Source organism: Microcaecilia unicolor, chromosome 8, assembly GCF_901765095.1.
Source record: "Microcaecilia unicolor chromosome 8, aMicUni1.1, whole genome shotgun sequence".
In the NCBI taxonomy this organism is placed as follows: Eukaryota; Metazoa; Chordata; class Amphibia; order Gymnophiona; family Siphonopidae; genus Microcaecilia; species Microcaecilia unicolor.
Window position 1 is genome coordinate 193,536,420 of NC_044038.1, and position 17,598 is coordinate 193,554,017.

The 17,598-nt window shown below is 49.2% G+C and overlaps 1 protein-coding gene across 1 annotated transcript in view; it reads left to right on the forward strand.

Moving 5' to 3' along the window:
• The window catches only part of RAD21L1 (RAD21 cohesin complex component like 1), a 744,671-nt gene that overhangs the window by 668,480 nt on the left and 58,593 nt on the right, over positions 1-17,598 (forward strand). The window contains exon 13 of the mRNA XM_030213443.1: positions 637-732. Within this exon, the coding sequence (XP_030069303.1) occupies positions 637-732 (96 nt within the window). The remainder of the gene's footprint in view (positions 1-636; positions 733-17,598) is intronic.

The following is a 17,598-nucleotide window of genomic DNA, read 5'->3' on the forward strand; positions in this document are numbered from 1 at the left end:
GCACAATATAGGAGAAATGTTTTCTTTTCCTTTTTTCTCAGGATTGCATGCAGTTTGGAGGGTTTATTTATTTATTTAGTGTCATTTGTTATACTGCCTTTCAAGTCAGTATCAAAATGGTGTACAGAATATGCTTAAACAACTAAAACACACACAACATCCTTGAAAACAATTAGATGACTATTAAGACAAAAGAGTGGAGAATGCAAATTGTACAACAATAATTACCAATAAATAAGTGCCAGAACACAAAAATGATTACCTTTCCATTTTTGTCTGCACATCTCTATTTTCTACTTTAGGGTCACCTATTCAGTATTTGGCGAGGGTCTTCTGTGTTATGCTTCTGCGACTGAAGTGAAGGATTGTGCTAGCATGAAGATTCTATGTAGAGATTGATAACTGCTTGTTTTAGTTTCAAATCTGCACCTCCTAGTTGGGAGGCCCTGCCACCAGATGAGCTCTATTCAGGAATATAACTCTGTGTCTGTGGACAGGAATTGAAAGGAGACTGGTCTATAAACCTGATGGCGTGTGTGACTTACAATAAATTTGCAGAGCATCAGTTTATAAATAAAGGTTATATAATTGAGAGGTGTCATATAATCTAACAAAAATTGTTACATTTTCTTATAGCTGAGGACTTGTGATCAATTGTTGGAAATCTCCTCATTATTTTATACGTCCTTGACCCAAGAAAAAGAGAAAAACTTCACAGAGCCTCTTGATGATGTATGTATGCTGCATTAGGAAAAAGGGAGTGATTATTAAGTGCCTATCTATGAAGTGAATGTATTATGAATAGCTTGTGAAACCCTACTACTACTACAAATCATTTCTATAGCGCTGCCAGTCATACGTAGCGCTTCACAATTGAACATGAAGAAAAGACAGTCCCTGCTCAAAAGAGCTTACAACCCACTAAAGGGAGGTCTTACTGAGTAATGGTGGGAGAAGAGATCTCTGGTCACAATGAGTTTTAAAAGCAGATCTGTTCTCTTTGGCTGAGGTAGAAAGACAGCTTTATACCCAACATATTTTGTTCTGGCAGAAGCCCTGTGAGACAAGTGTAACTATTTGTAAACTGTTACTTCTCCAAGGACAAGCAGGCTGCTTGTTCTCACTGATGGGGTGACGTCCGACGGCAGCCTCAGGATCGGAAGATCTTCCTAGCAGCAAAGTTTGCTAGCCCTCACATGCACATGTGCGAACCGCGCATGCATGACCGTCTTCCCGCCCATATCGCGAGCGTGCTCCTCAGTCTCTTTTTTTCCCACAGCTCAGGACGGCTGTTTCAGTGGTTCTGTGCCCCAGAGAGGCCCTCGCAGCGGTTTTGCCGCTTTTTTGCCGATTTTCGGCTTGTTTCTGCACGAGTTCGCTCGTGTTTTTTTGTTTTTAAAAAAAGTTCCTTTTTCCTCTGTTTCTTTAGTTTTTGTCCCGTAAGTTTCCTTTCGTGTCGTGAGCGGCCATTTTGGCTGCCCGTTTGGGTTTTTTCCTGTTTTGGTGCCTTTCTTTTCGGCACCATCGCGAATTTTGACCTCGCCAGCGCGATTTTTCCGCCCATGTCCTCGAAGCCTGCCAGCGGCTTCAAGAAGTGCATGCGGTGCAACCGGACCATCTCGCTCACTAATAGGCACGTCTCGTGTCTTCAGTGTTTAGGAGCTGGTCATTGTCCCAACGCCTGCACGTTGTGTCTTCAGCTAAAAAAGAGGACTCAGGCAGAGATCGGCTCAGTGGAACCTTTTGTTTGGAGCACCGTCAGGTCCTTCGACAGAGCCAGCGGTACCGAGGTCATCGACGGTATCGATGTCGGCATCGGAGGGTGCATCGACGTCCGGAGCGCAGGTGATGGCTGTCCAGAGATCCCACGCTGGTAGCAGTGAGCCATCGAGTAGGTTTCCGCCTGCCTCGAGGGCTCCTGCGGTACAGGCTCCCCGGGACCGACCTCCTTCAGACCCGGCCCCAAGGAGCCGTGTGGATTCCACGTCCTCCTCGGGAGGTACCGGTGACGTGCTTCGAGCGAAGGCGAAGAAGCACCGTCATCGGTCACCTTCCCGTCACGGTACCCAGAGCTCCGGGACGCCGAGGGAATCGGCACCCGGAAAGCGTCGACGCCGGGAGGATCGCTCACCCTCCATACAGGAGGTGTCAATGCGCTCTTCTCCGGACAGCCCGGTACCGCCTCCGCACCCCAGGCAGATTCTGACCTCGTCACCTGTACTGGCCCCACAGCCTTGCTCGACAGACACTCTGGACGAGCGCCTCCAAGCCATACTTTCAGGGATTCTGGAAGGGCTGCTGCGACCATCTGTTTCGGTACCACCGGTGCTTGCGCCGTCGGTACCGTCGACAGCTGCGGCGGTTGGCTCCCTGCCCGTGGTGAGGACGGCAATGCCGGTACCGCTTGCGGCATCGGCGTCCGCTGCCACCCAAGTTGACTCCCCGTCAACGTCGCTGGAGGGAGCTTCGTCGCCGGCGGCAAGAGAGTCTTCTTCTCGACATCGCCATAGAGGACTTAGTTCCTCGGCGTCGAGATGAGCCCGGCTTCGGACCGAAGTTCGAGAACTTGTGTCCGATACCAAAGGTGAGGCCTCGTGGGAGGCAGAGGAGGACCCCAGATATTTCTTTGATGAGGAGTCTTGTGGTCTTCCTTCTGATCTTACCCTTTCGCCGGAGAGAAAGCTTTTGCCCACTGAGAGTCTGTCTTTCTCATCATTTGTCCGGGAAATGTCTACGACCATTCCCTTCCCAGTGGTTACTGAGGATGAGCCCAGGGCTGAGATGTTCAAGGTCCTGGACTATCCTTCGCCACCTATGGAGTCGTCCACTGTTCCCCTTCATAATGTCCTGAAGCAGACATTGATGGCGAACTGGACGAAACCCTTAAGTAATCCCACCATTCCCAAAAAGATTGAGTCCCAGTATCGGATCCATGGGGACCCGGAGTTGATGAAGACCCAGTTGCCTCATGACTCTGGAGTTGTGGGTCTGGCTATCAAGAAAGTCAAGAGTACTAGGGATTACGCCTCGGCGCCCCCAGAGTGGGAGTCTAGGACTCTTGACTCTTTTGGGAGGAAGGCCTACCATTCTGCTATGCTCGTGTCCAAGAGCCAATCCTACCAGCTCTACACAAGCATCCACATGCAGAACAATGTGCGGCAGCTGACGGACTTGGTCGATACGCTCCTGTCGGAGCAGGCCAAGCCTTTTCAGGAGGTGGTCAGGCAGCTGAAGGCGTGTCGCAAATTCCTGTCCAGGAGTGTTTACGACACTTTTGATGTTGCGTCCAGGGCCGTTTGCTCAAGGTATAGTGATGCGCAGACTCTCATGGCTGTGTGCCTCTGACCTGGAGAATAGAGTCCAGCAGTGGATTGCGGATGCTCCTTGCTGGGGGGATAACATTTTTGGTGAGCGGGTCGAACATGTGGTAGAACAGCTCCACCAGCGGGATACCGCATTCGACAAGCTCTCCCACCGGACGCCTTCAGCATCTACTTCAACAGCTAGACTTTTTTATGGGGGAAGGAGGAATGCTCCTTACGCTTATAATAAGCGTAGGTACAATCCACCTGCCCGCCAGCCTGCTCAGGCTAAGCCCCAGTGCGCTCGTTCACGTCAACAGCGTGCGCCTCCATAGGCCCCTGCAGCTCCCCAGAAAAAGCAAGGGACGGGCTTTTGACTGGCTCCAGACGAGCATAGCCGAGATAAAAGTGTCTGTGCCAGACGATCTGCCAGTCGGGTGGAGGTTGAAGTTTTTTCACCAAAGGTGGCCTCTTGTAACCTCCGACCATTGGGTTCTTCAAATAGTCCGGCTAGGATACGCCCTCAATTTGATCTCAAAACCTCCAAATTGCCCTCCGGGAGCTCAGTCTTTTAGCTTCCAGCACAAGCAGGTTCTTGCAGAGGAACTCTCCGCCCTTCTCAGCGCCAATGCGGTCGAGCCCGTGCCACTGGGGCAGGAAGGGCTGGGATTCTATTCCAGGTACTTTCTTGTGGAAAAAAAAACGGGGGATGCGTCCCATCCTAGACCTAAGGGCCCTGAACAAATATCTGGTCCGAGAAAAGTTCAGGATGCTTTCCCTGGGCACCCTTCTTCCCATGATTCAGAAAAATGATTGGCTATGTTCTCTGGACTTAAAGGATGCTTATACTCACATCCCGATACTGCCAGCTCATAGGAAGTATCTTCGATTCCGTCTGGGAGCACGGCATTTTCAGTACTGTGTGCTACCCTTTGGTCTCGCCTCTGCTCCCAGAGTGGTCACGAAATGCCTGGCAGTAGTGGCGGCATCTCTACGCAGACTGGGAGTGCATGTGTTCCCTTATCTCGACGATTGGCTGGTAAAGAACACCTCGGAGGCAGGAGCTCTACAGTCCATGCAGATGACTATTCAACTCCTGGAGCTACTAGGGTTTGTAATAAATTATCCAAAGTCCCACCTTCTTCCAGTTCAAAGACTAGAATTCATAGGAGCTCTGCTGGACTCCCAGACTGCTCATGCCTACCTCCCCGAGGCCAGGATAGACAATCTTTTGTCCCTGGTTTCCTGGGTACGAGCGTCTCAGCGGATCACAGCTCGGCAGATGTTTAGATTGCTCAGCCACATGGCCTCCACAGTTCACGTGACTCCCATGGCCCGTCTCCACATGAGATCAGCTGAATGGACCCTAGCTTCCCAGTGTTATCAAGCTGCGGGGGATCTGGAAGACGTCAACCAGTTGTCCACAGTTTTTCTCGAATCCCTACATTGGTGGACAATTCGCTCCAATTTGACCTTGGGACGTCCCTTTCAAATTCCTCAGCTGCAAAAAGTGCTGACTACGGATGCGTCTCTCCTGGGGTGGGGAGCTCATGTTGATGGGCTTCAAACCCAGGGATGTTGGTCCCTCCAGGAGACAGGTTTTCAGATCAACCTCCTGGAGTTACGAGCGGTCTGGAATGTGCTAAAGGCTTTCAGAGATCGGCTATCCAACCAAATTATCCAAATTCAGACAGACAATCAGGTTGCCATGTATTACATCAACAAGCAGGGGGGCATCTGATCTCGCCCCCTGTGTCAGGAAGCCTTCAGGTTGTGGCTTTGGGCTCGCCGTCATGGCATGTTTATCCAAGCCACGTATCTGGCAGGCATAAACAACAGTCTGGCCGACAGGTTGAGCAGGATAATGCAACCTCAAGAGTGGTCCCTCAACTCGAGAGTTGTCTGCAAGATCTTCCAAGCGTGGGGCACCCCCTTGATAGATCTTTTTGCCACTCAGACCAATCTCAAGGTCCCTCAGTTCTGTTCCAGACTTCAGGCCACGGCAGACTAGCGTTGGATGCCTTTCTCCTACATTGGGGGAACGGCCTCCTGTACGCGTATCCTCCCATACCCTTGGTAGGGAAGGCTTTGCTGAAACTCAAGCAGGACCGTGGAACCATTATTCTGATCGCTCCATTCTGGCCACGCCAGATCTGGTTCCCTCTTCTTCTGAAGTTGTCCTCCGAAGAACCGTGGAGATTGGAGTGTTTTCCAACCCTCATCACTCAGAACGAGGGGGCGCTTCTGCATCCCAACCTCCAGTCCCTGGCTCTCACGGCCTGGATGTTGAGAGTGTAGACTTTGCTTCCTTGGGTCTTTCTGAGGGTGTCTCCCGAGTCTTGCTTGCTTCCAGGAAAGATTCCACAAAGAGGTGTTATGCTTTCAAATGGAAGAGGTTTGCCATCTGGTGTGACAGCCGGGCCCAAGATCCTCGTTCTTGTCCTACACAGACCCTGCTTGAATACTTTCTGCACTTGTCTGAGGCTGGTCTTAAGACCAACTCTGTAAGAGTTCATCTTAGCGCAATTAGTGCTTTTCATTATCGTGTAGAAGGTAAGCCTATCTCGGGACAGCCTTTAGTTCGATTCATGAGAGGTTTGCTTTTGTCAAAGCCCCCTGTCAAACCTCCTACGGTGTCCTGGGATCTCAATGTCGTCCTCACCCAGCTGATGAAAGCTCCTTTTGAGCCACTGGATTCATGCCATCTGAAGTATTTGACCTGGAAGGTCATTTTCTTGGTGGCTGTTACTTCAGCTCATAGGGTCATTGAGCTTCAAGCCTTGGTAGCCCATACTTCCTATACAAAATTTCATCATAACAGAGTAGTCCTTCGCACTCATCCTAAGTTCTTTGCGAAGGTGGTGTCAAGAGTTCCATCTGAACCAGTCAATTGTGTTGCCAACATTCTTTCCCTGTCCTCATACCCGCCCTGCTGAACGTCAGTTGCATGCATTGGCCTTCTATGTGGAGTGGACAAGCCCCTTCAGACAGTCCGCCCAAATGTTTGTTTCTTTCGACAGAAGGGGAGTGACTGTCGGGTAACGCACCATTTCCAGTTGGCTAGCAGATTGCATTTCCTTCACTTACGCCCAAGCTGGGCTGTCTCTTGAGGGCCATGTCACGGCTCATAGTGTTAGAGCCATAGCAGCGTCAGTGGCCCACTTGAAGTCAGCCACTATTGAAGAGATTTGCAAGGCTGCGACGTGGTCATCTGTCCACACATTCACATCTCATTACTGCCTACAGCAGGATACCCGACACGACAGTCGGTTCGGGCAGTCGGTGCTGCAGAATCTGTTTGGGGTTTAGAATCCAACTCCACCCCCCTAGGCCCATTTAATTCTGTTCAGGCTGCACTCTCAGTTAGTTGTAATTGTTTAGGTCAATCTCAGTTACATCCTTGCCGTTGTGAGGCCCAATAGACCAATGTTTGTTGTTTTGAGTGAGCCTGGGGGCTAGGGATACCCCAATCGTGAGAACAAGCACCTGCTTGTCCTCGGAGAAAGCGAGGTTACTAACCTGTAGCAGGTATTCTCCAAGGACAGCAGGCTGATTGTTCTCACAAACCCGCCCACCTCCCCTTTGGAGTTGTGTCTTCCCTTGTCTTTGCTTTCTACTTGACTGAGGAGCACGCTTGCGCTACGGGCGGGAAGACAGTCGCGCATGTGCGATTCGCACGGGACCCGCGAGAGCTAGCAAACTTCTGTTGCTAGGAAGATCTTCCGATCCTGGGGCTGCGGTGGACGTCACCCAATCATGAGAACAATCAGCCTGCTGTCCTCGGAGAATACCTGCTACAGGTTAGTAACCTCGCTTTATTCATCGACCACTGCGCTGTAGAGACATTCTAAAGTATCACCCTTGCAATGGGCATCTACATGAAAAACAGTAACATTAGTATTTTGTACATAATTCCAAATATCTTGCCACAATTCTCTTCCCCACAAATCCTTGGCATAATTTTCCAATTATTTTTTGTACCAAGTAGGTAGCCAAGTGGCTAATCTATTTGGCACAGACCATGAGTTAGTATATACATGACATTATCCCAAATTCTCAGTTTTCAAAGCCATATAAACAAGATATAACTCTGCATATTGACTACTTCCTCCTTCTGCACTGCATTCTAATGTCTTATAGTCAGCTGCACAATATCTACTAAAGACTAATAATATGCTAGCAGCTGTTTCACAAAAGAAGTATACTTTCTTTCTGCTTCTAGCAGCTTACGGTTCTAAAACCCTAGTGGTACTTGATTCTTTTGTTTGTTTTTTTTTCCAAAGGCTCTAATTAGCATAATTTTCATTCACTAAGACACTTAATTCTACTTCTCCTAATTGCACTGGCCACAGATCTAATGCAATCTGTGTTGTCTACTGTGCTGCCTCCAAAGCCTGTTTTTCTTCCCCCACATCAAGGTCATATTGTTTCCTGATTACCAGGTGCTAGAAGTTTACTTAAGTGGGGTATGTGCTGCTTCCAAAAAGCTGAGTAATCCAATAAATCATAGTGCCTCCTCCTTGTTACAGGGAGGAACAAATTCCAATGCCTAAAAGTTTCACTGTCTGAGATGGTCCTTGTATCTTATTAAGATTTATCTCCCATCCTTTGTCCTTTAAATGTGCAATTAATGACTCTAAATGAGTCTAAACATCCTCCTATGTATCCCCTTGAATCATTATATAAATGTACTTTCTTTTTGTTAATTTTCCCTTTTTGCTTCTTGTATTATGCCACTCTCACAGCAGCACTCTCAGTGATGGTTTAATATATATCCAGCTTATCAGTCAGTAACTTATTCTGACAATTAAGCATTACATTTTGACTGTGTAAGTCACATACCTATCATTCCAATTCTGCACATTCCCTATGCTATTCATCCCGGCTCTAACGGGTTTTCCAATAAGCAGTGCTGTTCCTCCCCCCTTTCTATTTTAATTTTTTGCATCCAAAGGCTCTGATTCCTTTAAACAGGAATCCTACTCCTCACATAACCCTGCACATTTTGACCACTCAGTGCCTTTAATACCATATAGTACCCCATCTCAACCTGGGATTTCAACACTGTCCCCTGCATTCCTCTTAAAAAGTGTCATTCCTTCTACGAATCCCACCCTCATTGCCAAGATGTTCTGCCCTAGTTTTACAGCCTGCCTAATCAATCACTAACACAGCACTAACACAGACTGCTCAACAATTACTGTGGATTCTTTTGGATTTGTAAAGTAAATGAGACTTATTAGAAGTTCACTTTAAATAGAGAGTGTATAAGTCATTATTGTGTAAGATACACAATGATTAAGAAATATACACAATGATCAAGCCATATAACTAAAGAGGAGCAATAATAAAGAAGTATTATATATATATATATATATATATATATATATATATATATATATATATATATATAGTCATGTTTGTGACCGTTTCCTTGTCTGTGCTCACCTCGCCCTCTGGTGGCCAGACCTGGTGGTTGCAATGGACTGTCTGTTTACTGTCACCCATTCCAGACTTCAGCCTAGTTCAGTCCAGATCTTCTGGGCTGCCAGAATTGCTTTCCTTGTTTGTACCTGAACAGCACCCATAGTTGCCTTGTGATTCCTGCAGCTGAGCTTTAGCAGCTGATGGGCTTTATTAATCACCTAGAAACTTCTGTGTTTGCCTTTGCATCGTCTAAGGTCCCTGGTATGTGGGTGTGCTCTGTGCACTTCTGCCAAGTCCAGTTTTATTGTGAGTTCTTGCCTGGTTCTTGTTTGTTTGTTTGTTAGCTTTGGTTTTATTGTTTAGTTCCTAGTCTTGTTTCTGGTCTGCATTTCCTTGTCTTGTGTCTGTGTGGAGGAGTGGCCTAGTGGTTAGTGTGGTGGACTTTGGTCCTGGGGAACTGAGGAACTGAGTTTGATTCCCACTTCAGGCACAGGCAGCTCCTTGTGACTCTGGGCAAGTCACTTAACCCTCCATTGCTCCATGTAAGCCGCATTGAGCCTGCCATGAGTGGGAAAGCGTGGGGTACAAATGTAACTATATATATATATATATATATATATATATATATATTAGTGGCTGCTTGGCAGCTTTTAGTCCTGACTCCCTCCTGTCTGTGTTTCTGTCTTAGTGGCTGCCTGGCAGCTTGTAGTCTTGACTCTGTTGTGTGTTTCCTGCTGGTATCCAGTTCCTGCCAAGTCTGGTAAGTCCTGTCGGCCACCTGCACCCAGGGGCTCAACTCCTGGGGAAGGGTGGTCAAGTGCAGGTGAAGCCTTGTTCCAGTCCTGTGTTCCAGTCCAAGTGTCCTTGTCCAGTGTGTTCCTACTTTGCTTATCCCTGTCTGCAGTCCCTGCTTTGTGTGTGTGCTAGCCCAGTGCTAGTTGGGGTGGTTTTGCTTGCCACTGCCGCTCCTTGGCAGCGGTCCAAGGACTCACCAACCTAGTTGCTGCTTTGAGACCTGACATATATACATACATCACTGGTCATGTATCATCACATTCAGGCTCTTCTCATCAGCTGGGAAGCCCGTTCAGCAAAAATCTGAAGTCTCGTGACCAGGCGATCAGTCCTATGCAGCACATCTGCTCATAGGTGAGCTTCTGATTTCTCTGTCAAAATCTTCCCTTTTTATTAAACTTAGAACTCATGCTCAGAGCTAAGGAAAACTACAGAATGTGCGTGAGAATTTGGTCACATGCTTCTCTGTCCAGGTGGCCAGCCTGAACTCGAAACATGCTCCACCTCCCCCTTGGACATACCAAATTAATTAGATCTGTGTCTTATATTCCACATTCCAACTTGTTTTTTGCATGAACAGGGAAAACCAAGAAAAAGTTACTTTTGGTCAAAAACAGAAACGTCAGAAAAACAGAAACTCTGCTTTGGCCGATAGTACCGGCCAAAGCAGAGTTGAAAAGCAATCTTTAAAAACTTTCCATTACAATATCCTAGACCTAAGGGCCCTGAACAAATTCCTAGTCTGAGAAAAGTTCAGGATGGTTTCCCTGGGCACCCTTCCCATGATTCAGGAAAATGATTGGCTCTGCTCTCTGGACTTGAAGGATGCACACTCTCACATCCCAATACTTCCAGCCCACCGGAAGTATCTTCGGTTTCGGCTGGGAACACATCACTTTCAGTACCACGTGTTGCTTTTTGCCCTCACGTCAGCTCCCAGATTTTTTACCAAATGTCTAGCGGTAGTTGCAGCATCACTACTCAGACTGGGAGTTCATGTGTTCCATTATCTCGACAATTGGCTGGTGAAGAGCACCTCCGACGACAGTGCTCGGGAGTCCATGCAGGTGACTATTTGGGTGCTGGAACTACTAGGGTTCGTTATCAAGTACCTCAAGTCCCATCTCCATCCTTTTCAACAATTGGAGTTTATAGGAGCTCTATACGAAGAATATTCAAGCCTACCTCCCGGAGGCGTGTTCGGACAAACTTCTTTCACTGGTGTCCAAAGTTCGGACATCGCAGCAGGTCACAGTTCAGCAGATGTTGAGCTTGTTGGGCCACATGGCTTCCACAGTGTATGTTACACCCATGACACACCTGCACATGAGATCTGCTCAATGGACCCTGGCTTCTCAGTGGTATCAAGCCACGGGGAGTCTAGAAGATGTCATCCAAGTATCCCGTGAGCTTGTGCGCTCTCTTCAATGGTGGACAATTCGATCCTATTTGACCTTGGAACTTCCATTTCAAATTGCTCAGCCGCAAAAAGTGCTGATGATGGATGCATCTCGCCTAGGTTGGGGAGCTTATGTAGATGGGCTTCACACTCAATGTGCTTGGTCCCTCCAAGAAATGAATCTTCAGATCAATCTCCTGGAGCTCCAAGCAATCTGGAACGCTCTAAAAGCTTTCAGAGATTGACTGTCTCATCAAATTATTCTAATTCAAACAGACAATCAGGTTGCAATGTGTTACACCAACAAGCAAGGTGGACACCGCATATTGCCCTCTATGTCAGGAAGCCATCCAGATGTGGCATTGGGCTCGCCAACACGGCATGTTTCTCCAAGCCACTTATCTGATGGGAGTAAACAATGGCCTGGCCTTCAGACTGAGTAGGATAATGCAACTTCATGAGTGGTCTTTAAATATGGGTGCAGCTCGAAAGATCTTCCCAGCATGGGGCACCCCCTTGGTGGATCTTTTTGCCACTCAGGAAAACCACAAGGTCCCTCAGTTCTGTTCCAGGCTTCAGGCCCACAGCAGACTAGTATCAGATGCCTTCATTCTTCATTGGGGACAGGCCTTCTGTATGCGTATCCTCCATTCTCCGAGGACAAGCAGGCTGCTTGTTCTCACACTTGGGTCGACGTCCACGGCGGCCCCAGGAACGGCAATTTTTTAAAGCAAAAATCTTCAAAGTTTTGCCAGAGCCTTCTGGCGCGCGGGGCACACACATCGCGCATGCGCGGCCGTCTTCTCGCCCATCGCATGAGTGCTCCCGCTCAGTTTCCTTTTTTCCGCGGTAGCGAGTGGCTGCATTTGTGGTCTCTCTCTTCAGCTCTTGGAACGAGCCTTTGCTGGGTTTTTGAAGTTTTTACTTCGTTTTGTCTTTTATTTCTTTACCCTGTTCCCTTTAACAAAAAAAAATTTTTTTTCCCTTTACCTGTTAAGTTTCCATTCACCTCCATTGTGGCCCTCTTATGCCGCGCATACGTGGTTTCTCCGTTTTGTGCACTTCCTTGAGCCACAATTGCAGATTTTGATTTCACCGCCGCTATTTTTCCATTCATGTCATTGAGGACTCCCAGCGGCTTCAATAAGTGTGCTCAGTGCAGCTGGTCGATTTCGGGAACCGATCCCCACGTGTGGTGCCTTCAGTGCCTTGGGCCTGACTATCGCCCAGACGCATGTAAGTTGTGTTTTAGCCTGAAAAAGCAGACACAAGCATCGAGAAAAGCTCTTCAAGACCGACTTTTCGGAGCTTCGACCGGTTCCTCGGCGTCGACATCGGTACTGAGGTCGGCAGTCGATATCAGCACCGGGGATGGCATCGACTTCAGGAGCGCAGGTAATGGCTGTCCGGAGACCACCACACGCTGGGAGCAGTGAGACTTCGAGTGGGTCTCCACCTGTCTCGCAGTCTCCTGTACAGGCCCCACGGGACCGACCAGATTCGGACCCGACCCCGAGGAGGCATGTGGATTCCACGTCCTCCTCGTTGGTACCAAGGAGTGCCGATGACATGCATCGAGCGAAGGCGAAGAAGCATCGTCATCTGTCTCCTTCCAAACACGGTACCGAGAGCTCCGGGGCTCTGAAGGATTCGGCACCCGTGAAGCGCCGACGCCGGGATGAACACTCATCCTCCATTCAAGAGGTGTCAGTGCATCGGTCTTCGGGCAGCCCGGTACCGCTTCCTCGACCTCCACAGATTCTGACGCCGATTCCTGTACCGACTCCGCAGCCTTGCTCAACAGCAACTCTAGATGAGCGCATCCAAGCCCTTCTTTCTGGAGGGGTTGCTGCGTCAGTCTGCTCTGGTGCTGGGGGTGCTTGCATCCTCTGTACCATCGGAAGCGGCAGCTGGCTCTATGCCTGTGGTGAGGTCCTCTACACCGGTGCCGCCTGCGGCATTGGCGTTGGCTGCCACCCAGGTCGATTCCCCGTCAACATCGATGGAGGGAGCTTCATCGCCGCTGGCAGGGGAGTCGACCTCTCAACATCGCCATCGAGGACATGGTTCCTCGGCGTCGAGACAGGCCCGGTTTAGGACTGCAGTTAAGGAACTCCTGTCCGACACCGATGAGAATGCCTCATGGGATGAAGAGGAGGATCCCAGGTATTTCTCTTCTGAGGAATCTTGTGGTCTTCCTTCTGATCCTACTCCTTCACCAGAAAGAAAGCTTTCTCCCCCGGAGAGTCTCCCCCGGAGAGTCTTTCTTTTTCTGTGGCCATTCCCTTCCCAGTGGTATCTGAGGATGAGCCCAGGACTGAGATGCTTGAGGTCCTGGACTATCCTTCGCCACCTAAGGAGTCATCCACAGTTCCTTTGCATAATGTGCTCAAGAAGACACTGATGCGGAACTGGATGAAACCATTAAGTAATCCCACCATTCCCAAGAAAGCTGAGTCCCAATATTGGATTCACGGAGAACCTGAGTTGATGAAGTCGCAGTTACCTCACGACTCTATAGTTGTGGATTCCGCTCTCAAGAGAGCCAGGAGTTCTAGAGACTTTGCCTCGGCGCCCCCAGGAAGAGAATCTAGAACCCTGGACTCTTTTGGGAGGAAGGCGTATCAGGCCTCTATGTTTGCGGCCAAAATTCAATCCTACCAGCTCCACACGAGCATCACTTGAGGAACACAGTGAAGCAACTGGCGGACTTGGTTGATAAGCTCCCTCCGGAGCAGGCCAAGCCTTTTCAGGAAATGGTCAGACAGCAGAAGGCATGAAATTCCTGTCCAGGGGTGCTTACGATTCTTTTGATGTTGCATCCAGAACCGCTGCCCAAGGTATAGTGATGCGCAGACTCTCATGGCTACGTGCCTCTGACCTGGACAATCGAGTCCAGCAGCGGATAGCGGATGTCTCTTGCCGGGGGAATAACATTTTTGGTGACAAGGTCGAGCAAGTGGTTGATCAGATCACGCAGCGGGAAACCGCTATGGACAATCTCTCCCGCCGGGCACCTTCTGCTTCTACCTCATCTGGTAGACGTTTTTTCCGGGGAAGGAAGTATGCTCCCTACGCCTATAAGAAATGTAGGTACAATCCTCCTTCTCGACAGCCTTCTCAGGCTCATCCCCAGTGCGCTTGTTCTCGTCAACAGCTTGCACCAAGGCAGGCCCCTGTGCCTCCCCAGCAAAAGCAAGGGACGGGCTTTTGACTGGCTCCAGCTGAGCATAGCCGCTGTTCAAGTGTCCGTGCCGGACAACTTATCGGTCGGAGGGAGGTAAAACTTTTTTCACCAAAGGTGGCCTCTCATAACTCCGATCGGTGGGTTCTTCAAATAGTCCCTGCTATCGAGCGGGAAAGAGCGGGGTATAAATGCCACAAATAAATAAATACTCCCTCAATTTGATATCCAGGCCTCCAAATTGCCCACTGGAAGCTCAGTCTTTCAGCTTCCAGCACAGGCAGGTACTTGCAGAGGAACTCTCCGCCCTTCTCAAGGCCAATGCGGTCGAGCCCGTTCCACCAGGGCAAGAAGGGCTGGGATTCTATTCCAGGTACTTCCTTGTGCAAAAGAAAACAGGGGGGATGTGTCCCATCCTAGACGTAAGGGCCCTGAACAAATTCCTAGTCCGAGAAAAGTTCAGGATGGTTTCCCTGGGCACCCTTCTCCCCATGATTCAGAAAAACGATTGGCTATGTTCTCTGGACTTAAAGGATGCTTATACACACATCCCGATACTTCCAGCTCACAGGAAGTATCTTCGATTCCATCTGGGAGCACAGCACTTCCAGTATTGTGTGCTGCCCTTTGGTCTGGCATCTGCACCCAGGGTCTTCACAAAATGCCTGGCAGTAGTTGCAGCGTCGCTACGCAGACTGAGAGTACATGTGTTCCCTTATCTCGACGATTGGCTGGTGAAGAACACCTCAGAGGCAGGGACTCTACAGTCCATGCAGATGACTGTTCAACTGCTGGAGCTACTCGGGTTTGTTATAAATTACTCCATCTTTTCCCTGTTCAGCAACTGGAATTTATAGGAGCTCTGCTGGACTCACAGGTGGCTCACGTCTATCTTCCCGAAGCGAGAGCAGACAATCTTCTGTCTCTAGTTTCCATGGCCAGAGCGTCTCAGCGGATCACAGCTCGGCAGATGTTGAGACTTCTAGGCCATATGGCCTCCACAGTTCATGTGACTCCCATGGCGCATCTTCACATGAGATCAGCTCAATGGACCCTAGCTTCGTAGTGGTATCAAGCTGCAGGAGAACTAGAGGATGCAATCCAGCTGTCCACCGATTTTCACAATTCCCTTCAGTGGTGGACAATTCGACCCAATTTGGTCTTGGGACGTCCCTTTCAAATTCCTCAGCCACAAAAAGTGCTGACATCGGATGCATTCCTCGGGGTGGGGAGCTCATGTCGATTGGCTTCACACTCAGGGCGTTTGGTCCCTCCAGGAAAAAGGTCTTCAGATCAATCTCCTGGAGTTGCGAGCAGTCTGGAACGCTCTAAAGGCTTTCAGAGATCAGTTGTCCAATCAAATCATCCTAATTCAGACAGACAATCAGGTTGCGATGTACTACATCAACAAGCAGGGGGGCACCGGATCTCGCCCCCTGTGTCGGGAAGCCATCCAGATTTGGCTTTGGGCTTGTCTTCACGGCATGTTTCTCATGCCACGTATCTGGAGGCGTAAACAACAGTCTGGCTGACAGGTTGTGCAGGATAATGCAACCTCACGAGCGGTCGCTCGACATGGGCGTGGTACACAAAATCTTCCGAGAGTGGGGCACCCCCTTGGTGGATCTTTTTGCCACTCAACTCAATCACAAGGTCCCTCAGTTCTGTTCCAGACTTCAGGCACATGACAGACTAGCGTCAGATGCTTTTCTCCTTCATTGGGGGACGGGCCTTCTGTATGCATATCCTCCCATACCTCTGGTGGGGAAGACTTTGCTGAAACTCAAGCAAGACCGTGGAACCATGATTCTGATTGCTCCCTTCTGGCTGTATCAGATTTAGTTCCCTCTTCTTCTGGAGTTGTCCTCCAAAGAACCGTGGAGATTGGAGTGTTTTCCAACCCTCATAACTCAGAACGAGGGGGCACTTCTGCATCCCAACCTCCAGTCTCTGGATCTCATGGCCTGGATGTTGACAGTGTAGAATTCGCTTCCTTGGGTCTTTCTGAGGGTGTCTCCCGGGTTTTGCTTGCTTCCAGGAAAGATTCCACGTAGCGGTGTTATTTTTTCAAATGGAGGAAGTTTGACGTCTGGTGTAATAGCAAGGCCCTCGTTCTTGTTCTACACAGACCCTGCTTGAATATCTTCTACACTTGTCAGAGTCTGGTCTCAAGACCAACTCTGTAAGAGTTCATCTTAATGCAATTAGTGCTTATCATCGCCGTGTAGAAGGTAAGCCTATCTCTGGACAGCCTTTAATTGTTCACTTCATGAGAGGTTTGCTTTTGTCAAAGCCCCCTGTCAAACCTCCACCAGTGTCATGGGATCTCAACATCGTTCTCACCCAGCTGATGAAGCCTCCTTTTGAGCCACTGAATTCCTGCCATCTGAAGTACTTGACCTGGAAGGTCATTTTCTTGGTGGCTGTTACTTCAGCTCGTAGAGTCAGTGAGCTTCAAGCCTTGGTAGTGCATGCTCCTTATCTCAAGTTTCACCACAACAGAGTAGTCCTTCGCACGCACCCTAAGTTCTTGCCGAAGGTGGTGTCGGAGTTCCATCTGAACCAGTCAAATTGTCTTGCCAACATTTTTTCCCTGTCCTCATACCCGCTGTGCTGAACGTCAGATGTCTGCACACCTTGGACTGCAAAAGAGCATTGGCCTTTTACGTGGAGCAGACAAGCCCCTTCAGACAGTCCGCCCAAATGTTTGTTTCTTTTGATCCCAACAGAAGGGGAGTCGCAGTCGGGAAACGCACCATTTCCAATTGGCTAGCAGATTGCATTTCCTTCACTTATGCCCAGGCTGGGCTGACTCTTGAGGGTCATGTCATGGCTCATACTGTTAGAGCCATGGTGGCATCGGTGGCTCACTTGAAGTCAGCCACTATAGAAGAGATTTGCAAGGCTGCGACGTGGTCATCAATCCACACATTCACATCTCACTACTGCCTTCAGCAGGATACCCGACGCAACAGTCGGTTTGGGCAGTCGGTGCTGCAGAATCTGTTCGGGGTTTAGAATCCATCTCCACCCCCCCTAGGCCCATTTTTATTCTGTTCCAGGCTGCACTCTCAGTCAGATGTTCTGGTCTTTAGGTCAATCCTTGTTATGTCCTCGCCGTTGTGAGGCCCAATTGACCTTTCTTTGTTGTTTTGAGGGAGCCTGGGGGCTAGGGATACCCCGTGTGAGAACAATCAGCCTGCTGTCCTCGGAGAACACCTGCTACAGGTATGTATCCTTCGCTATATCTGTAATGGAAAAGACTTTGTTGAAACTCAGGCAAGACCGAGGAACCAGGATTCTAATCGCACCATATTGGTCGATATGGTTCCCTCTTCATCTGGAACTGTCCTCCGAAGAACCATGGAGATTAGAGTGTTTCCATCCTCATCACACAGAATGGGGGGGGGGGGGGGGGGGTCGCTTCCACATCTCATCCTCCAATCTCTGGCTCTCATGGCCTGGATTTTGAGAGCCTAGAATTCACTTCC